This window comes from Peromyscus eremicus, chromosome 13 (genome assembly GCF_949786415.1).
Source record: "Peromyscus eremicus chromosome 13, PerEre_H2_v1, whole genome shotgun sequence".
NCBI classification, from domain to species: Eukaryota; Metazoa; Chordata; class Mammalia; order Rodentia; family Cricetidae; genus Peromyscus; species Peromyscus eremicus.
The window spans coordinates 37312512-37334720 of record NC_081429.1 but is presented as its reverse complement, the minus strand read 5'-3'; the positions used below and the strand labels follow the sequence as shown (position 1 = coordinate 37334720).

The following is a 22209-nucleotide window of genomic DNA, read 5'->3' as shown; positions in this document are numbered from 1 at the left end:
AGATATTTAGGAATGGGAGATCCATATGGTTCTGGTAACATATTCCCATTAGTTACTGTTTTTAAATGATCCCCAGTGATTTAAAGGTATTCGTGAAAAAACATGTATAGACTTTGGAGCACTGTTAATGACTTGATTAGCCCTTTTCCTGACATTCATAGGAGGAGGCAGGGTAGCTTAGTGGTCAGTAGACATGATTCTCAGTCCCTGTTCTGCTCTACTTATTGATGACCTTGTTCATAAATTCTGTGGCTGTTTGAGAGATAGTTTTGTTATTTGCCCGGGCTGTCCTGGAAGTCAAGACACCCAGCTCCGTCTCTTGAGTGCTGGCATTGTAGGCCTGCACCTCCATGCCTAACTTAAATACTGTACTTCTTGAATCTCTCCCTTCTATACTACATCTTCCACCACCACCCCAGACCTCCGAAAGATGAGGGCATTGTAGAGACTGGACAGTTTTCCAAGGTCACACAGTGAGGCCAGAATTTAGACCCACTTCTGATGGAGAGCACTGTATCTGTGTGTCCTGCTGTCGTCAACAAGGCGCTGCTTCTCTGAACCGCTTTTCCATTCTAAACAAGGATATGTTGTTATCTGTTATCTGTCCTGACATCTTCAAAGAAGTAAAATTCTGAAAACCCTGGAAATACATAGTCATTCAGATAGACACTGTTGGGGAAGTGTGTGTGTGAGAAGCAGATTTCTACCTTGCCCTCTCTCACAAAGGGTTTGCAGTGGTGTAAGGGGGTCAGATTTTATTCCCAGGAAGCTTCCACCTGCTGACCATGTGGGTGTGTATTAACCATTGGAGAAAATATGTGACTTGTACAGCTTGGGTCATATAGTCCTCCTTCACAACTGTCTCTAGGACCCTAAAGTTCCAGATTATTATTTCTTCCCTTCACATATTTATAACTTCATCTTTGATACTCCTTGGGATTTATTAACTAGCTATAAGTATTTACATAATGTGATATGGAGTAGATAGAGATGGGAAAGTGCCTCTACACTGTTTGCTTGGGAGATACAGGTTTGATTTGGCTTTTGTTGTTTGGTTTTTCATATAGCTTTTGTTGGTTGGTTTTTCATATAACTTATGGATGGTTTTTCCTCCCACCAGGATACAATGTTTCTTTGCTATATGACCTTGAAAATCTGCCTGCATCCAAGGATTCTATTGTGCATCAGGCTGGCATGTTGAAGCGAAATTGCTTTGCCTCTGTCTTTGAGAAATACTTTCAGTTCCAAGAAGAGGGCAAAGAGGGAGAGAACAGAGCGGTTATCCATTACCGGGACGATGAGACCATGTAAGTGTGGACTTCAGCTCTGGCCTGAGGGTGGCCTCCATATGATACTGACTGAGATATAGTGTCAGCCAGATGAAAAGAAATCCTGTACTGTCCTTTAAGGCACTGCTTCTAGGAGTTTTTTTGTGTTTTTATGTTTTAGGCTTATTTATTATTTTATGTGTGTTGGTATTTTATGGTTGTGAGCTGCTTTGTAGGATGAGAATTGAACCCATGTCCTCTGGGAGAGCAGCCAGTGCTCTTAACCAGTGAGCCATCTCTGCCAAGGCACTATCTTTTTTGAGTTCTTTCAAAGGAGTTTCCCATGGGCTCAGGAGATACTCAACCCTTCACAGTACTTACTACTTTTCAGAGGATTTGGGTTCAGTTCTCAGTCCACATGACAACTCATAATCATCTGTGACTCCAATCCAGGGCATCTGACTGCCTCTTTGGGTACCAGGCACAGATGCACAGGTATGCATACAGACAAAACACCTGTACATATTGAATAAATACATGGAAAACTTTAAAGATGGCCACATAATCAGGCACCAGAGGCCGAGCATTGATGCTGTTGTTGCAACTCTAAGTTATCTGTGTACTGTGTATGGATCCTATCATATATAGAGAAACTTTTTACAGATGACATTCTAAGAATCACTAACTTAAAACACCATGTTGTGCCTTATAGACAAGATAAACAGTCTAATTTTGTTCATTCCACTTCCTTCTTGGGAATGCGTTTACTGCCCTGACTTTGGACTGCAGGTACTAGTCTCTGGCACACCTTTGTTTTACTGAGTTGGAGACTTTGGACTTCACCCTTCCACTTCACTTGTAGATAAAGTTAGTGACAGAATCTTCTGATGCTGTACTTACTTACATTCCTGAGTTTGTTTCCCTCAGGTATGTTGAATCTAAAAAAGACAGAGTCACAGTAGTCTTCAGCACGGTGTTTAAGGATGACGACGATGTGGTCATCGGAAAGGTCTTCATGCAGGTATGGAGCAAAAATCTTCAGGGGACATTGTGCTGTAGATAGTTAAATCTTTACACACTGTGTACATAGCCACCATATGGGGTAGGGTTGTATGTAGCTCAGTGGTAGAGCATCTGCCTACTACATACAAGGTCCCTGGTTCAATCCCCAGTACCTGGGAAGATGGTAATAGAACATACATGTATGCCATAGCATAGGAAAGACAAAGTTCTGTTAACATTGGAACTTGAAGATGTAATGACCAACCCTGTCTTGATTTGCTTCTTTGTTGCTATGATAAAACACTGTGGCCAAAAGCATCTTGGAGAGGAAAGGGTTTGTTTTACCTTAGACTTCCAGATCACAGTCCATCACTGAAGGAGCTCAAGAACCTGAAAGCAGGAACTAAAGCAGAAACCCTGGAGGAGTGCTCGTTACTGGCTTGTTCTCTGTGGCTTGCTCAGCCTGCTTCCTTATACAACCCAGGACCACCTGCCCAGGGGTGGCACCGTGCACAGTGAGCTGGGTCCTCACATCAATCATTAATCAGAAAAATGCCCCACAGACATGCCTCTATGACAGTCTAATGGAGGCAGTTCGCCAGCTGAGGTTCCCTCTTCTCAGATGTGTCTAGGTTTGTATCAAGTGGACAGAAACTAACCAGCATGGCCCTACCAAACTTCCATGAATGTTCTATTTCTTCTGCATGGTTCTAGCCTTTTGTAGACAAGGCAAAGGGGAGAATTAATTTTGACTGAATATTAACTGTCCTTCCTTCCTGTGACAGAGTTCTTGATCTAAAGTGCGGTCTTATTTCCTTATCTCTTGTGCTTAGTCAGTTTTATAGCAAGGCCTGTTCTTGGCTTGGTTTAGTCCCCATGTCTTTTCAGGATGGTGAATAATGAAATCCAAAGTAAGAGATAACATATAGTAGGTGGAATTGTGGCCTGACGATAGGAGAGCCTTGCCACAGTTGGAATGAGTCACCATAGACTGCCTCCTGCTAGAAAGAGTAATGGGATTTAGAAGAACATTTTGTCATTGGGATTCTGGTGCAGTGGGACTCAGCATGTTGTAGACCCATTGTGGCTGTGTCATCTTGTCTGCTGGACAGTCACTGGCTCTCGGACATGAAAGCTCATTGATCAGGAGGTATTCAGGCTGCTGCCTTCTGAGGTGGGTCAGCATTCAAAATGTAATACAAAGTTTTAATACATTTTTCAGTTCCCTGGCAGAATGATGAGTGTTGTTTTTTAAATTCTGAAGCAGCCAGGCTTGTGGCCCAGCCTCTAAATCCAACCACTTAGAAGTGTGAGGTAGGAGGATTCCTGCAAGATGGCCTAGGCTACAGAGTAAGACTTGCCTCAGTTTTTTTCTTTCAAAAAAAATTTTAAAGCAAAATCTTTTTTTTCTTTCCTTTCCTTTTCTTTCTTTTTTTTTTTTCTTTTTTTTTTTAAATAGACTTGAAAGAGAGCTGTGTGCTTATCAAAGTGAGGCTTTGTGTACAAGCCTTCTACCTAGCCAGGAAAAATTTCAGAATGCTGTCCTTGTTGATGGCTTTGTGTTGGGACTGACTATTCAGAGGTTCTAGTTTGGGAGTCCCTTTGCCAAAAAGTGAAATGGTGACACCTTGGCGTTTGATAGTACTGGGCTTCATGAGGAAAACAGGGTATGTATACATAACTCTTTTTTTTTTTTTTTTTTTTTTTTTTTTTTTTTTTTTTTTTTGGTTTTTCGAGACAGGGTTTCTCTGTGTAGCTTTGCGCCTCTCCTGGGACTCACTTGGTAGCCCAGGCTGGCCTCGAACTCACAGAGATCCGCCTGGCTCTGCCTCCCGAGTGCTGGGATTAAAGGCGTGCGCCACCACCGCCCGGCTGTATACATAACTCTTAAAAGTAAGCCCTAGACAGACAGCCCATAATATTTTTCTGCAGAATTAATGGGAATTAAATGCAGTAGTTAAGAAATTGGACTAAATCTAGGCTAGCAAACTAATTTTAAAAGCTATGAAGTATAAATTTTGATTTGGGGATTTTGTGTGTGTAATTTTTTTTTTTAAAGTCTTGCTATACTTTGTTCCAGGAATATCCCAGCTTATTTTTATACTTTAGACAAATCTTACCTCCTAGAGTTTACTGCAGGTTTGCTCTGTAGGATTTTTTTGTGGAGGGGGTATGAATTTAGACAATTCCTTCAAAGTGCATGTGACAAGACACTTATCTAAATGGAAAGACAAACCTATCGTAGTGGTTTTTGTTTTTGTTTGTTGTTCTGCCAATGTTTCTAATTGATGAGTATCCCCAGATGTGCAGCCCAAGTGCTGTGTAGGACTCAAAGCCATCTTCTCTGACGCCTTCTCCAGATCAGAGGCTAGGATGATTTACTCTGAATAACCATAGAGACCAAAATAAATCACCTGAAATTTTTCCTGTATGCAGGAAAAGTTAGTTTGTTTGGCTTTTCTTTTTTCCTTTTTCGTTTAGTTCCTATTTTGCCTGTTCTTAAAACATGCAGCCCAGGCTAGCCCAGAACTCAATGTTTACTGGGCTGTCTTCACACCTGGAGCAGTTCCTTTCCCAGCTTCCTATGTGCTAGAATTACAGGGCCAGCTACCACAGCTAGCACATGCTTATGTTAAGGTACACACCATGGGGCTGGAGAGATGGCTCAGTGGTTAACAGCACTGACTGCTCTTCCAAAGGACCCAGGTTCAATTACAGCATCCACATGGCATCTCACAGCTGTCTGTAATTCCAGTTCCTGGGGACCTGACACCCATGGCAAAACACCAATGCACATGAAATAAAACTAAACAAATGAAAAAACTGCAATAAAAAGAATGTTCTAGCACAATACACACAGAACTCAAAAACAAAAACAAAAAAAAAAAAGAGAGAGAGAAAGAAAAGGTATACACCATGTTGTAGTGGGTCCAATAAGAAAAGCCTGGACCACTTCACTTTAGGAATTGACGTGTCATTCTTACACGTGGACCACGCTGATCTTCCCTGTATAGTCCAGTGTTAGTGTGTGCACACTCAGGTAGCACTTCTGTTTTTTTACTGCCTCACTCTGCAGCCTAGGCTGGCAGCTACTTGTGATCCTCCTGTCTTACTCTCCCGAGTTCTAGGTGCCCAACTTGACTTACACCCTGATTTAAGATGCTACCTTTATCATATGCAGTTTATCCCTAGGATAAATTGTACTTTGTTGGAAGAAAAAAACAGTGCGATGGGCTTAGCAGGTAAAGGTCACTTGCCACCAAGCCCAGTGGCCTGATTTGAGTTCCACATCCAGGTCCTACCTAGTGGAAGGAAAGAAGTAAAGATGTCCTCTGACCTCCACACACGTGCAGTGGTACAGATGGTCACATACACACAGAGTAAATTAAATTCATAAATGCTTTTTTATTTTTATTTATTTATTTTTGTTTTTTTGAGACAGCGTTTCGCTGTGTAGTTTTGGTGCCTGTCCTGGATCTTGCTCTGTAGACCAGGCTGGCCTCGAACTCAAAGAGATCCACCTGGCTCTGCTTCCCGAATGTTGGGATTAAAGGCGTGCGCCATCGCCGCCTGGCTTAAATTTTTTTTAAAAAAGGAATAGTATCCTGGTGTTCAGCAGACATCTTACCAGAAAGAAGAAAAACAGTCTGGTAGGTTTCTGTGTGACAGATAATAATGAAGACAAGGGGTCTGTTGGGAGGGGTTGGTTTCTGTTGCTATTTCAAGAGAGAGCAAGGAGAAGCCAAGACATCAAGTTGTCTAAAGGTTATTTCCTGCTGTAGAAATAGTGTTGATCAAATCTCTTGGGGAATGGGGAGAAGGAGGAAGAGAAAGCGGCTCATGTAGCCAAGGATGATCTTGAATTCTTTGTTTTTTGTTTGTTTTTTTATCTGTTTTATTTTGTTCTTTGTGGGAGGCTTTTTTGAGACAGGGTCTTACTGTATAGCCCTGGCTGTCCTGGAACTCTGTATACGTAGACCAGGCTGGCCTCAAATTCAGAGAATCTGCCCACCCTGCCTCCTGAGTGCTGGAATTAAAGACTTGTACCACTACATCAGACTGATCGTAAATTCTTCTTTCAAGTGCTGGCTTTATAGGCATGTACCCAGTCTCAAAGTGTCTTTCCTTTAGGGAACAAGGTATGTTGGGAAGGGAGCTAACCTAACACATAGAAACCCTTTCTCTTCTCCATAACCATTTAACAGTCACACAGAGCTAGCTTAGAAGCAGTGTATAAAACAAGCAGAATCCCACATGATCTGTATTTTGCTTAGGACTTGATAATCAGTGTGTCTTAGTTAGAGTTTTATTGCTGTGACGACACCATGACCACACATCTCTTACAAAGGAAAACATTTAATTGGAGCTAGCTTGCAGTTCAGAGGTTTAGTACATTATCATCATGATAGGAGGCATGGTGGCAGGTGAGGTACACATGGTATTGGAGAGGTCGCTGAGAGTTCTGTATCTCTATCTGTATCTGTATCGGGCAGCCTGGCTTGAGCTTCTGAAACTCCAAAGCCCACCCATGACACACTTCCTCCAATAAGGCCACACCTACTCCCAATAGTACCACTTCCTATGGGCCTTTGGGGGCCATTTTCATTGAAGCCACCACACCGTGGTCTCTTCCTACTTGCAAATAGAAGTATAGTCCCTGTCCCTGCCCTCTCATTACAATGGTTCTGCATCAGCAGGTGCAGGGGTGTTTTCTTTTACTCAGCAGGACTGTGCTGTCTTTGAAGGACAGTAGAACCTGAAGTACAGCAGGAGCTTTGGCCTAAGGAACTGAGCCTGGCAGGGAAGGAAGCCAGATGCCCAAATGAATAGTGAAGTATCATAGAAATGCTTGCAGAGAAGAGATAGGAGCTCCCAGAGCAGCCAGTTGTCCCTGCTGTTGGAGGCTGACTATAGCAGAGGTGGTATGTGAGCAGCAAGAGCAGCCACACTTCAGATTGTAGGGCTGTGTGACCATGCTCTTAGTGTCTTAACCCTGACACTGTCCTTAGCTTCATGCACCTGCCCTGTTTCAGAAGACCCACTCGCTCTACCCAGTGGATTTGAGTCTTTTTAAGGGAGGGGTTTCTAGGGAGTGAATTCAGGGCCTTTCATGTGTTGCTGTCATTGCTGGGAACTCTAGGAGAGGAATGTCATAGTCACTCATCTATTTGTATAGGAATGCATATGGGCGGGCCTGGGGATTGAGCATAAGAGGAATGGACTGGGTTTTGTTTTGTTTTGTTTTGTTTTTCTACTTTAGTCCTTTTTTTAATAGTTTTGGTAAGCACTGTGCTTTTGTTAAGGATCATGAGCTCTTTTATTTTGGGGGGATTATTTGGTTTGGGTTTTTTAGTGGGGGTGTGTGTAGTTTTTCAAGACAGGGTTTCTCTGTAGTTTTTAAGCCTGTCCTGGAACTCGCTCTGTAGATCAGGCTGGCCTCGAACTCACAGAGATCCGACGGGCTCTGCCTCCCAAGTGCTGGGATTAAAGGTGTGCACCACCAACACCGCCGGGTTTGATATTTTGATGCACACTCTTCTGTAGGCTGGGGCTAGCCGTGAATTGCCGGGGAACAACCCTGAACTCTTGATCCTTTTGCTTCCACCTTCCAAGTTCTGAGATTATGAGCATGTGCCATAATGGCTTACTAGAGTTTTGTTAGGGTTTGTTTTTGCGGAGGGCAGGAGGGGTTGGGAGAAGGTCTTTCTATGTAAACCATGCTAGACTTCACTTAATTCTCCTACCTTACTCTCTTAAGATAACTTAGCTTCTTTCAATCTGTCTCCTTTAGTCCCCGGGGCGGGGTTAAATTTGCTTTAGAATTTTGATTGATGAATTCTAAATAATAACAGGTAAAGATCTCGTAGTTAAACAGTACAATCAAAGGCCCAGCACCCAGTAAAAGCATAGCATTCATGAAACTGGAAGTAAAAGGTCAGGTGTGGGTGTGCTGAGGTCGTAGAGGCCGACGATCAGGAGTTAAACTCATCAACTGGAGAGAGAGCTCAGCCAAAAGTCCTTCTCGTCTATGTAGTGAGTTTAAAAGCAGCCTAGCGGGCTGGAGAGATGGCTCAGCGGTTAAGAGCACTGGCTGCTCTTCCAGAGGTCCTGAGTTCAATTCCCAGCACCCACATGATGGCTCACAACCATCTGTAATGAGATCTGGCGCCCTCTTCTGGCCTGTAGTCATGCATGCTGTATACATAATATACATAATAAATAAATAAATCTTTAAAAAAAAAAAAAAAAAAAAAAAAAAGCAGCCTAGCTACATGAAGCCCCTTCTCATGTGGGGGTAAGGGGGCCATAGGCAGGGGAGAAGGCATGGAAGAAACTACAAAGCCCTGGGAACCAAGGGAGCCAGGGGAAATTGTTCAGTTTATAAAGTTTTCCCTGTGTGTATAGAATTTAAAACTCCAGGGGGGCTGCAGAGATGGCTCAGAGGTTAAGAGCACTGGCTGCTCTTCTAGAGGTCCTGAGTTCAATTCCCAGCACCCACATGGTGGCTCACAGCCATGTGTAATAGGATATGATGCCCTCTTCTGGTGTGCAGGCGTACATGCAGAGCACTCATACAAATAAATAAAAATACAAATAAATAAAAATTTTTTAAACTCCAGCTAAAGCCTGGTACTAGTCATCATGAAACTTTAAAGATTTCTTTAAACTTTTTTTCCCCATTATACAGAAGGGAGTAGTAAGCAGCAGTGCTTACCTGAAGTTCCGTGTTGTTCTCTGGAGCAGTCTTTCCACTCTGCCCTGACTGGTCTGGAACTCAGGTTGATCCTCTTGCCATGTTAGGCCAAATGAAGCGAGAAAGGGGAAAGGGCTTGTACTGCGACACTTTGTATCACAGGCTGAAGATGGGGTCTGTTCGGGGCTCTGTAGTGTCTCCCTGTTGAGTCTGGAGGGCAGTGGAAGCAGCTGGCACTTGTAGGTAGGGTGGGTTTTTTATTGTTGGTTTGGTTTGGTTTGGTTTTTCAAGACAGGGTTTTTCTGTAACAGCTCTGCCTAAACTCACTTTGTAGACCAGGCTAGCTCAAACTCACAGAAATCTGCCTGCCTCTGCCTCCTGATTGCTGCAATTAAAGGCGAGTGCCAGCCGGACATGTAGCTGAAGTTTGACAGTTCCATTTTTAGTTATCTGCTGGTCTAAAGGACTGTGAAGGTCTGAGCACATAGTATGGAGAAAGTGCCGCTCAACTCATGAATTTTTCTCTTGCTCTATCTCCACAGGAGTTCAAAGAAGGACGAAGAGCCAGCCACACAGCCCCCCAGGTCCTTTTTAGCCACAGGGAACCTCCTCTAGAGCTGAAAGACACAGACGCTGCCGTGGGTGACAACATTGGCTACATCACCTTCGGTGAGGCTGGAGAGGTAGTTCAGTGGTAGAGTGCTTGCCTAGACACACACGGCCCTGAGTTCAGTCCTCAGCACTGCAGAGAACAACCCAAAGCTTTCCCTCAGCAAGTGGAGCTGCCTTCCTTCACACGGCAGCGTGCCCAAATCCATCCCGACAGCCTTAGCTAACTTTTTTAGTGGCAGAAGCAGGCATACCGGCATGTTTGGGTTGCCGCTTCTGTGCTGTGACAGGCGTGTCACAGGGCGCTGATCACAAAGCAGGCTGGGCGCTGTTTTGCTGCAGTAATCATTTCCTGGTTCTTTGTGTTTTTCTTAAGTGGTAAGGGAAACGGTAAGCTCTGGTGTCAGGAGTTAGGGACAGGCCGTGTCAGCATTGCTTGGCAGCTGAGTAGAGTTCTCTGTCGTGGGGCAGTGTTGGGGTTTTTGCTTCTAACACCTGAGCTCAGCCGTGATTCGCTGAGTCTTCTTTTCCACCGAAGATACTAGGCGTACTCATGTCAGCCCTGTGAGCTGGCCGATCATGACAGCTGACAGCCCATTTCCTGCTGCATGCTGCAGGACTGTCTCCTTAGGTTCACCTTTAACTACAGGTGTAGCTGTGTGTGGCTGGTGACTACATTTTCCTTCCATATGCTTCTTGCAGTTGAGGTGTGTCTTACAGTTGATAGCATGTCAGTTTCATTGACGGCATTTGTTTCTTTATGATTCATAAATCGTGGTAAACTTAGAATAGAATGCATTTCCTAGCCTGATGTTCACTTTTTTTTCCTTCAAGCCAGGGTAAACTGAGAACCGGAGTTCTACCTTTCTTACCGGCCATTCTTTTTCAGCACAGTTGGTAGAACTCGGGGCTCTTGGTGTTAGTGAAACAAACATGGAGAGAACTGGAGTCCACAGGCAGATCTGCCCAGTGCGGCAGCCTAAGCCTGTGGGTGGAAAGCAGCTTACCCTGCCGGGCCTGTCTTAGGTTTGGTTCTCATGGTCAGGAGAGGAGTATTCTTTGGAACCTAGTTTCACTGACAGTCTCTGCTTCAGCACCAAGGACACGGGAAGCTAGAGTTCAGTGTGGAATCCGGGCACTCCTGGGTTTTGTGTCCTGAGCTTCACTATTTGCACTCATCGGCACTCCCTGATAGTGTTGTCTGTGATGGTAGCACACACGCCACCAATAATGGCTTGTCTGTTTCTGTGCCTTAGTGCTCTTCCCTCGCCACACCAATGCCACTGCTCGAGACAACACCATCAACCTGATCCACACCTTCCGGGACTACCTGCACTACCACATTAAGTGCTCTAAGGTGAGGGGCACCGGCACCTCTACCAGGCCATTGATTGACTCTGAGTAGACACTTCCACATGGGGCTGGAGGGGAGGAGAGAAAGGGGAGAAAGGAGGGGGAGCTCAGCAATTAAGAGTGCTGCTGTGCTTTCAGAGGACCCAGGTTCAGTTTCCAGTGCCCATGTCAGCTCACAACCATATGTATCAGGGCCTGATGCTCTCTTCTGGCCTCCATGGACACGTGCACATACATAATGTACATAGAATCTATGCGGGCACAGGCACATGTATACTAAATTTTAAAAATCTGTAAAAAGTTCCAGAGGCCTTAAGAAATCATCTCTTGGTGTAGCCAGTGGTAGAGCGGTGGCCTAGCATGTCCCATGCAACAGTTTGTCCCCCACAGTAAGAGAGAGATGACGCTCTCCCTTCCCCTCATCCTGTCTGTAGTAGAGGGAATCTGTATCTCTGGTATTGCTGCCTACCCATCCCACCTCCCTTACGTACCCCCAGTGTATCCCAGTGAAAGCAGAGCTGTTTCTCTGGAACGTGATCCTGTTTCAGCTGCTCCTGTGTTTACTCTTAGGCCTATATTCATACACGAATGCGAGCAAAAACATCTGACTTCCTTAAGGTGCTCAACCGTGCACGCCCAGATGCCGAGAAAAAAGAAATGAAAACAATCACGTAAGTAGGAGGAACCACCTTCCCACCTCAGCTCTGGAGAAGTAGCAGCTCCTGGGGCCTGCACCCAGGTGACTGAAGAGGCCAGCAGAGCCAAGCCTAGAGCTACCGGAGTGAGAGTGAATGAAAAGGCCTTGCCACTGATGGGATCCACGGTCTTTGTGAGCTACAAGAACGACAGTTAGGGAAAGGAAATAAATGGCCCTTTTTTTAAAAGACGAAGAATCTGTTCTCTATGGGCTTGAATTGTAAAAGGCGAGTCTCTTCCTTCCGTATTCCTGGAGAGGTGGAGTCAATCACTTTAGGATGTTTAGTTATCTGAAAAGGCCTGGAGCCAGCACCTCCCTGTTCTTTGTGTCTACTGCCCTGCTCTCTGCAGGACAGGTGTGCAGGGCAAAGGCTGCCTCTGTCGGGGGGAAAGACACCAGGCAGGCAGAGCAGTAAGCAGTGTGGCTCTGCTCAAAAGGCCAACATGGTGTGAGACCGAGAGTTCACGCCAGTGTGGGTGGCAGTCAGAACACCTTCAGCTCCTTCTGCCGTGTGCAGCTGTACCAACCTCGACTCCATTGACATTGGAAGGTTCCGCTGAGTACTGAGAAGTAGGTAAGGGTTTTCAGTACAGCACCATCAGGCATCTGTGTGCTTGGTGGGAAGTCTCTTCCGACTTTCTGTGCTGCCACCTACAGCCTGAAGGTGGGGTTCCATCTGACCTGGAGAGAGATGGAACCAGATGTCATGTCACGGTGTGGCAGCTGCGTGCATGGCTAAAAAATGCAAAGCTGTAGACAAGGTGGGCAAGTAGGGTTATGCCCAGGGAGGCTCCAGGTGCCTGCAACTTCTCCTTTCCTCCTTGTCTATACAAAAGTGCTTTCCCCCAGCCGCCGTTATAGGTGTGACCTGGGGTAGAAAGGGGAACTTGCTCTGGATGATGATTCAGAACCATACAGACCCAGCCTGTGGTCCCTACTGAGGCTGCTGGTTACTGAATTAGGAAAATAAGTTGAGCCCAGGAGTTTGAGGCTGGCCTGGGTAACATTAGCAAGGTCTTATCTCCAAAAACAAGCAGGTAGGCTAGGAGGTGGCTCAGGTGATGCAGTGTCCCTGTGCAAGTGTGAGGACTTGAGTTTGGGTCCCTGTCACCCGTGTATAAATTAGGCATGGTGCCCCGTTCCTCTAACCCAGTACACACAGGTCAGGGACAGGTGGATTGTGGGAGCTCTCTGGCCCGCCTCTAACCAGTCACTGACTTCCTGGCTCAGTGAGAAACCCTGTTTCCAAAAATCAGATGAAGAGCCAGGCATGGTGGCACACACCTTTAATCCCAGGACTCTCGTGGAAGGCAGAGGTGTGGTCTCAGTGATTTCAAGGCCAGCCTGGTTTACATAGCAGGTTCCCAGCCATCCAGCTATGGAGTGGGACCTTGTCTCAAAAAACAACAACAAACGGAAAACCAATTGAGGAAAACACCCATTGTCAACTTCTGGCCTTTACACACACACACAGACACAGACACACAGCAAACAAAAACAGAACGAGGGGCTGGAGAGGTGGCTTAGCAGTTAAGAGCACCGACTGCTCTTCCAAAGCACCCGGGTTCAATTCCCAGCACCCACATGACAGCTTACAACTGTCTCTGGCTCCAAGATCTGACACCCTCACACAGACATTCATATAGGCAAGACACCAATGTACATTAAAAAGAGAGAGAGAGACAGAAAGGTTAAAAGGGGATGGATGTTAAAATAGTCTTGGGACTGCTTGCATCACCTACCTTCACCCTGATAACTGTCCCGTCTTCATCTGTTCTGTGGCCAGCACGTGTTCCTGGTGCCTACTGCCAAATTGGACAGAAAGAGGCAGGAATTAATCCCGGCCCTGATGGAGGACCCGAGGAAAGATGAGTCCTTTACAAGAATAAATTGAGTTGTTCAAAAACCTCCATCCTGCTAAGTGGACAGATTTAAAATAATTCGGTCCTGCTATAGGTGTGCTCCTGAACTAGAAGTTGTCTGTGGAGTCGGCATTCCACAGTACTCTGCTTGTCTTGTGGGGAAAGGGCCGTCAGATAGTTTGATTTAGGATGGGCAGAAGACATGGAGAGCTCTGTTTTTACTCTTCTGCCATATAGTTCTCAGTTCTTAATTCCAGGCCAGATATTCTTGGGGTAGGTACCATTTGTAAGTCTTTGGGGTTCTAATAACGGTTCCTCTGGGGATTTACTTTGTAGAAGAGGACACCACAGCTCAGAAAACCAGAACCAGCCAAGTGTTCTGTGAGCCAGAGTGTATTTACAATGTGACAACAGAAATGTCCTTAACCTTTAACTTTTTTTTTTTTTTTTTTTTTTTTTTTTTTTTTTGAGACAGCAGAATCTCACTATATATCCCTGGCTAGCTTGGAACTTACAGAGATCCACCAGCCTCTGCCTCCTGAGTATAAAAGCATGGACTACCACACTTGGCTGTTGTTTTTAAGTTCTTAAGATGGCTTTGAATTCCCTACCTCCTGCTGAAAGGTTAAGGAATTGTGATCTGAATGGGATCGCCTGGGTAGAAGGAGCCTCAGTGAGTGGAAATTCAGGTCCATATAAGCTATCTGAAAACTAGAGAAAAGTGGGTGTGGTGGCATCCTCAGGAGGCCTCAGAGGCAGGCCTGTGTAATAGCTAGTTCCAGGCCACATAGTCAGACACTGCAAAAAAACAAATTGAGAGACAATTTTCCCATCTGCTGGGAACATCTAATGCCCTTAAGGACTTAGCTTGGTGTTGCTGAGTCAGAAGAAAGGAAGTGAAGCCCTTCTGTGAAAGCTGGGTCTTGACTGAGACCCGGGGCTCCGGCACCTTTGACTGAAGGCTCTCCTCCCTCACTGTTTGGTGTCCCTTGGGCGTTCCACCCCATGTCTAGAGTGCAGGGTAAGAAGGAAAGGACGTATGGAACAGGCCTTCACACCATCTCTGCTTTTGAAGGGGGAAGACATTTTCATCCCGCTAACGCTTGGGAACTGAGGAGGAAGCCCTGCTGACGGAAGGCTGGACCGCTTGCTACTGGATAATCGTAGCCCTTCATGTTGCACCTCTCCAGGTTCTTAGGGATTCTCCGTTTGGGTTCCGTTTTGTACGAGTTTGGCAAATAACCTGCAGAAACGAGCTGTGCTTGCAAGGACTTCATAGTTCCCAGAATTTAAACAAAGAAAAAAATTCCACTTGATCAACTTAATTCCCTCCTTTTATTTTTCCCTCCCTCACTCCCCTTCCTTTTCACCCTTTTCCAAGCTGTTTGCTTTGCAATATGTTACTGGTAATGAGTTGCAGATAATGCAATCTTAACTTGTTTTCTTCTAAGTATTTGAGTTCAAAACTCCTGTATCTAAAGAAATACGGTTGGGGTCATTAATAAAGAAAATCTTTCTATCTTACTTGAGGATTTACTGAGTTTCTGGACTAGGAGTCCAAAAGAGAAAAGGGTGGACCTGCACTGCCCTTGAACCAGCTAGCCCAGTAGTTGGGAGCCTCTCTTCTCTACAGGAAGGAAGGGCTGGTTGGCAAACTGTAAGTGGGGGTAGTGGGAGCTTGTTTGTTTGGGGTTCATTTTATTGGTCCTTTTTTTTTTTTTTTTTTTTTTTTCTTCCTTCCCCCTCCCCTATTGGTCTTTGTTGGCCTCGAACTCTCCAGCAATCTTCACTCCTCAGCTTCTGAGTTCTGGGAATCAGGAGCGAGCTGCCTTTGTTCTGCTGTTTGTTTGTTTGAACATGCTGCCTGCATTGTAAAGCTTGGTAGCTGGCGCTGCCCAGCTGAGTAGCCAAGAAACCCCCTTAGAGCGATATGCAAATTAAGATGTTTTCTGGGGTGGGGGCATGAACTTCAGTTCCCTTGGTTCAATCACCAGCACTGTATAAACTAGGTTTGTTGGCATATACCTTTAAATATTTTTTATTTTATGTGCAATGCATAAATGTTTTGCAGATATGCACATTCACAACCGTGCTTGCGCACCAGGTAAGGAAAGGGGCATCATATCCTTTGGAATTGGAGTTACAGGTGGTTTTGAGCTGCTCTGCTGGTCCTAGAACCAATCCAACCTCTCTGCAGAAGCAATAAGTGCTAACCACTAAGCCTACCCCTTCATCTGCCATGGTATACACCTTTTTGTTTGTTTTTTGAGATTTTGAGACAAGGGTTTCTCTGAACAGCCTTGACTGTCTTGGAACTCAGGCTGACCTTGAACTCACAGAGATCACCTGTCTGCCTCAAGTGCTGGGATTAAAGGTGTATGCCACCACTGCCTGGCTCTGGCATGTACCTTTTATTCTTAGCACTTGGAGGGTGAGGGCGGGAGGATCGGAAGTTTAGGGTTATGTGCAAACACGCGTTTGAGGCCCATCTGGGCTACATGTGAGACACCCTTTCCCACCCCCCAAAAAAAGTGCTTTCTATCTGGGCTGTGTGTGTGCATTTGTGTATATATCAGAGATGATTGGGATTTGGGTGAGGGTTCGTTGGTTTTGAAGTAGGGTCTCACTGTGTAGTCCAGCTGTTCCCACTCAGATCCACCTGCTTCTGCTTCTGAGTGAGCACTGGAATTAAAACTGCTTGTTCTTCAGTCACATAATAAAGGCATTTCCTGAAAGGTGGTTCTGCAGGACATTGATGGCTATTCCAGAGTGGAGCTCATACATACTGACTAGCCACACTCCCTCACACATTCCAACAGATAGGTGTACTCCACAAAGCTCACTGTAGGAGGTGCCTGCCACATAGATACCTAGGAACCTACCAAAACATGCTGTCCCCTAGCAAGATACTGGTGCCAGAAATAAATTTGTTTGGTAAGGTCTTGTCCTGAGAATTTGAGGGTACCCACAGTGATTTGAAGGCTGTTCTTTTGTCCCCATTTCAAGCAGTGTGTCTCAAACTAATTTGACAGTCATAGTGAATTACGTGGTCACCTCACTGTATGTGACCAGCACTTTTATTTTCTACACATTTGTTTTTCAGATAGTGATGCACTTGTTTGTGTGCGTGTTAGACATAATAAAGCAAGGTCCTGTTACCTCCCCAGTGGTGACAGCTTGAGGAATTGTAGCCTAGGATCACACTAGTAAAATGACATATTTTATGTGTCCCCTTTCTTCACATTGAACCAGTTTTATTTAACACTTGTGTGTACCTTTGTTGTGGGTGTGTGTGTGTGCATTTTTCTTGTTGGCTGGTTTTCTGCACAGCAGCGTTTGTGTTAAAAGTGGAACAGTGCAGATGAGAGCAGTCACTGTAGCACACACGGTATATATTGGAGATTGTGTTCATGCGTGTGCGGGGTCAGGGTTAGAGAACTGTTGACCACGTCCATTGTCAAATTGAAAACACTGCGGGTTGTTCCATCGTTCGATGTCATTGAAATGGGGCTCTAGGGACCTGTAGGTTCTCCTGGTCTCCTACTTCTGGGACGTAAAAAAAAAAGGTATCTTGAGATATTTAAGAGAGTTTCAAAGGTAGTTTTGATAGAGTTTTTGTTTTTGTTGGATGTGTTTTTGAGATAGGATCCTGTTATCTAACCCAGGCTGGCTTCTGCCTCAGGTGCTGAGATTACAGGTGTGCACTGCCTTGACCAACTCCTTTGTTTTCATCCCACTGTTCGTTTGTTTGTTTGTTTGGCAGATCATCACCCTGTCCAGTCTGGTCTCAAACTCATAGCGCTCTCCTGCCTTGGCCTTCAAGTTCTGAGATGACAGGTTCGCCCCACCCAACTCTGGCTAGCATTTGCCTTTCTGCTGATTTTAGAACAAGAACTCTGGATCTCCCTATGCAGTCTTGGCAATAGTGGCAGCTTGCTTTTTTCTTTTTAGTTTATTTTCACACACAAACACACACACACACATACGCACACACGCACGCGCGCATGCACGCTACTACCCCTTGGTATCCCTTCCTTTCCCCCTTAACCCTATTTCTTCCTACTTAGTCTCCTGGTGGTTAGACTATTAAAACGGTACCATCTCTCCCAGCAACTAACAACAGTCATTAGTTCCCTAAGGAGGGGATGGGACTTCATGGGCACCTCCTCTGTCCACGAAAACGTTGGAGGGCCCAGTCTTCCGCAGGTGCCCATAGCTGCTGTGTGTCTGTGGTTCTAGTGGCAGTGTCATACCTGGATGGCAGTGTTTCGTGACACTCTTCCCGTCCGTCTTGCAGGTCTTGAATTCTTTTTGCCTTCACTTCTGTCTTAGGGTTTCTAATGCTGAGAAGAGACACCATGATAACGGCAACTCTTCTAAAGGAAAACATTTAATTGGGACTGGCTTACAGTTCAGAGTTTTAGTCCATTAATGTCCTGGGAGGAAGCACGGCAGCATGCTGGCCAGCAGACATGGTGCTGGAGAGGTAGCCGAGAGTTCTACATCTGGATCCACAGGCATCAGGAAGAGCGAATGACACTGGGCTTGGCTTGAGCTTCTAAAACCTCAAAGCCCATCCCCAGTGACACACTTACTCCAGTCAGGCCACACTTACTCCAAAAAGGCCACATGTCCTAATCTCTATGAGCCTATGGGATTTTTGTTCAAACTACCTCATCTTTTGTGGTATTCCCCAGGCCTTGGCCACAGGAAGGAGGCGGGGATTGATGGAGACGTCCAGTTTAAGGCTGGGCACTCATCAGTCACTTGTTCTCAATACTTTGGCCAGATTCAAGCCTCTGCATTAACCATCACTCTACAAAAATGTGCATCTTTGTCCCCAGCTGAGAGCTTAATAGCCTGTGGGTGTAAATATTTAGAAAACAGTTTGACAACATGTTCATTAGGGGAAGCAACCATGGTGTGTTCCCTGTTAGGCCATCAGATTTATGTTACCACGTTAGTGCATTCTAGCCAATTACAAGGCAGCTGGTCCCCCCCACGGTAGTCATGCCTCTGTTATACTGGTATCCCATGTCTTGCTGATCAGTGCTGTAGCACACGTGGTCTTTAGCTGGGTAAGATCATTCTGGCTTAGTTCCTTGATTTCTCTGTGTCCTTTAAACAAAGTATATAGTAGTGTCTTCAGTATAGGGTCAGGACTTGGAAAGAACTTAAAGACTAAAAGCCATGTAGTAGTGACTGGCGCCTTTATTCCCAGCACTCAGGCAGAGACGGGTGGATCTCTGAGTTTGAGACCAGCCTGGTCTATAGAGTTTCAGGACAGCCAAAGGTACCAGAGAAACCCTATCTCAAAATTGGTAAATAATAAATAAATAAAAGCATATACTGCTCTTTCAGAGAACAGGACTTGGGTTCCTAGCACTCACATTAGGCAGGCAGCTCACAACTAACTACCTGTAACTCCAGCTCCAGAGGTATCCAACCCTTCCGCCCTTAGCAGGGACCTGTACTTATGAACATGTACCCACACACAGATACAATTTTCAAAAATAATAAACCCCTGGAGGCTGGAGAGATGGCTCAGAGGTTAAGAGCACTGGCTGCTCTTCCAGAGGCTCTGAGTTTAATTCCCAGCAACCACGTGGTGGCTCACAACCATCCATAATGATTTCTGGTGCCCTCTTCTGGTGTGCAGGCATACATGGAGGCAGAATGTTGTATATATAATAAATAAATATTTAATAATAATAAACTCCAGTTCTAGGGAGAAGTAGAATCAAGTGGATTTCTGTGATTTCAAAACCAGCCTGTTCTATGCAGTGAGTTCCAGGCAATTCAAGGCTACAAGGAGTGATTTTGTCTCAAAATAAAACCCCGGTAGGGTCTTACCATATACTTCTGGCAGGCAACCAATAATAATAGCAATAATTGCTGCAGGCCGCAGGAATATATCATAAGAACTCAGCTGGTTATGGCAAAGTCACTACCTGGAGGAATCAGGGAATTCCTCCAGAGGAAGCCAAATCCCAAGGAGTTTTTGGTGTTACTTGGCTTGTTATATATCAGCTGTCTTCTGTTATGAAAATCATGTGTGCCTTCATAGTTTTCCCAACTGACTTTTCCCTAAGAAGGACTAACAGTGTAGACTGATCACTCTCTGGACATACACATTCCAGGTATTTGGAGAACAGCCTCAGGAAAGGCTTTCTCTGGAATCAGATATCTCCCTTAGCCACTTTCAAGGACTACAGGAAACACCACCCAGGTGGGCGCCCAACTTCCGAGAACTAACAATGATAACAGCCCACATGCAAGTCTCCTGACTTATGGTAAATTCCACAAGGAGACACCGCCTAGGAGAGGTGGACGTTAAGTAATAGCTTTACACAATTTAGCTCGGACCCTCCCTTTATATACCGGGACTTCAGGGCACAGGACGGAGAAGAGAAAAGAGAGTGGAAGAACTAGTTGGGTAAGAACTTGAGAGGAACAAACTGAGATGGGGAAGAACTAGATTGAAGGGCTAGAAGACAGTACTAGAGGAACGAGATGGACGATGAGGAAGAGCCAGATGGAGAAGAACAAGATGAGGAGAGAGAAGGAGATGGCAAAGGAGATGATATGGGAAGGTGGATGAGAACCTAGAAGGGGCAAAACAAGATGAAGAAGGAGTTAAGATAGAACCTAGAGGGGGCCGGGCGGTGGTGGCGCACGCCTTTAATCCCAGCACTCGGGAGGCAGAGCCAGGCGGATCTCTGTGAGTTCGAGGCCAGCCTGGGCTACCAAGTGAGTTCCAGGAAAGGTGCAAAGTTACACAGAGAAACCCTGTCTCAAAAAAAAAAAAAAAAAAAAAGAACCTAGAGGGGACCGCAGACAAGTGTAGAGAGAAATCAGGCTAGAAATGAGCTAAATATGAGAGCAGAATATAAGCTTGTAACTGACACAGAATAATAAAGTATATGGACTAAGGAGTTTCATGTACATAGATTCATTTCTTCTCATCAGAGATTAATTATCAGCTGGTTGTAGATTCTTCCCAGACCCTAGGAGGGGACTGTCGAGGGGCTGGACCCCCATAGTCCCCGATAAATAATCTGTATTCTTTAGGGGGTCTCTGAAACATTAGATTTCTAAAGAAGTATTACAGGAGCTGGGCGTGGTGGTGCACACCTTGAGCTTCTAAAACCTCAAAGCCCATCCCCAGTGACACACTTACTCCAGTTAGGCCACACTTACTCCAAAAAGGCCACATGTCCTAATCCCTATGAGCCTATGGGATTTTTGTTCAAACTACCTCATCTTTTATGGTATTCCCCAGGCAGGTATTCCACAGGAGGCAAAGGCAGGTGGATCTCTGTGAGTTGGAGACCAGCCTGGTCTATACAGTGAGTTCCAAGACAGCCAGGGAACACAGAGAAACCCTGTTTCAAAAGAAAAGAAGAAAGAAATTGTAGGAGAAAAATATGGCATTAAATATTTTTATAATAGTAAATTCTGTCTAATTGTACAATACTTTGCCAACATCAAAAATCCATGGTGACTGGATGAGACATTTTTTTAGTGATTTAGACACTGGTAAGGTGTTCATGCTCCTGTAAACAACTCTAATGAAATTCACCGAATCTTTAAAAAAAGAAAAAGGAAAACTGGAAGAAGAGTTGGGAAGAGGACAGGAGTCAGCAGGCATATCAGGACAAGAGGGTACCAAGTAAGTATGGTTATGTATTGCATGCATATGTAGGAAAATGTGATGGAACATCATGATAATACATATAAATGGGAAGGAAAATGCACTTTGAGTTGGGCATAGTGACTTATACTTATGATCCCAGTACTCCCAGTTTCAAAATAATGAAAAAAGAAAGTGTGTGTGTGTGTGTGTGTGTGTGTGTGTGTGTGTGTTATACAACATAGGCATCTCTACTGTATACAGGCACACATATATATACACATGTGTATTTGGATGGAGTTCCTCCCCGACCCCAGAGCCTCGTGTGTACTAGGATACTGCCAGCCACCACTGAGCTACACTCTAGATCTATAACAGCTATGTGATCTTATTTGTTCTCTTTTTAAATGTGTGGGGGGGGTATGTATACATGAGTGCAGGTTCCTGTGGGGGCCAGAGGCATTGGATCACTCTGGATCTAGAGTTACAGGAGGATATGAGTCACCCAACATGAATGCTGGGAACCAAATTTGGGTCTTCTGCAGGAACAGTATACTCTCAAGAGCTCTGCCATCTCTGCCCCTTACCTGGCCCTCCCTTGGCTCCCTTTATGCACCCAGATGGTACTATTGGATACGTGGTATTTAAGTCAAATGTCTTGGGCTTTCCAGACCTTCCCTAACATGGTTGTACTCTCCTTTATTGGAAAGAAGGGGGGGGGCAGGCGGGGGGAGCGGGGTAGATATAGAAGGAGAACGCCCTAACCTGTCTACATCAGTCTACTTTATAGATGCGCATATGTGGCAGTTGACATCAGTTGCTTTCTATATAGGGCTCACCTGACACACCCTTGTCCAGCCCTCCCTGGAACCTAAGCTGAAAGACTGTGAGAGTGAGAGAGTATGTGTTAGGACTGCTGGGATTCAAGGGTCTCATAGGCTAGGCTAGTGCTCAACTAGTTCCTATTTCAGTCTGATCTAGTTAGCCATTCGGATTTAAGGACAGTGTCTTCTCCCTCAGCATCTGAATAGGGGCTTCTCAAAGTCAGCATCCTGGCCGGTCTTACAGTATCTAGAAGATAAATCCACACC

The 22209-nt window shown here is 45.2% G+C and overlaps 1 protein-coding gene across 2 annotated transcripts in view; it reads left to right on the top strand.

The window, feature by feature from the left end:
* The window catches only part of Arpc2 (actin related protein 2/3 complex subunit 2), a 33975-nt gene extending 18966 nt beyond the window's left edge, over positions 1 to 15009 (top strand). For both annotated transcript variants that reach the window (XM_059278013.1, XM_059278014.1), the window contains 6 exons: positions 1121 to 1307; positions 2196 to 2289; positions 9507 to 9633; positions 10830 to 10930; positions 11497 to 11597; positions 14561 to 15009. In XM_059278013.1, the coding sequence (XP_059133996.1) occupies positions 1121 to 1307; positions 2196 to 2289; positions 9507 to 9633; positions 10830 to 10930; positions 11497 to 11597; positions 14561 to 14585 (635 nt within the window). In that variant the 3' untranslated portion in view covers positions 14586 to 15009. The remainder of the gene's footprint in view (positions 1 to 1120; positions 1308 to 2195; positions 2290 to 9506; positions 9634 to 10829; positions 10931 to 11496; positions 11598 to 14560) is intronic.
* The last annotated feature ends 7200 nt before the right edge of the window (positions 15010 to 22209 follow it).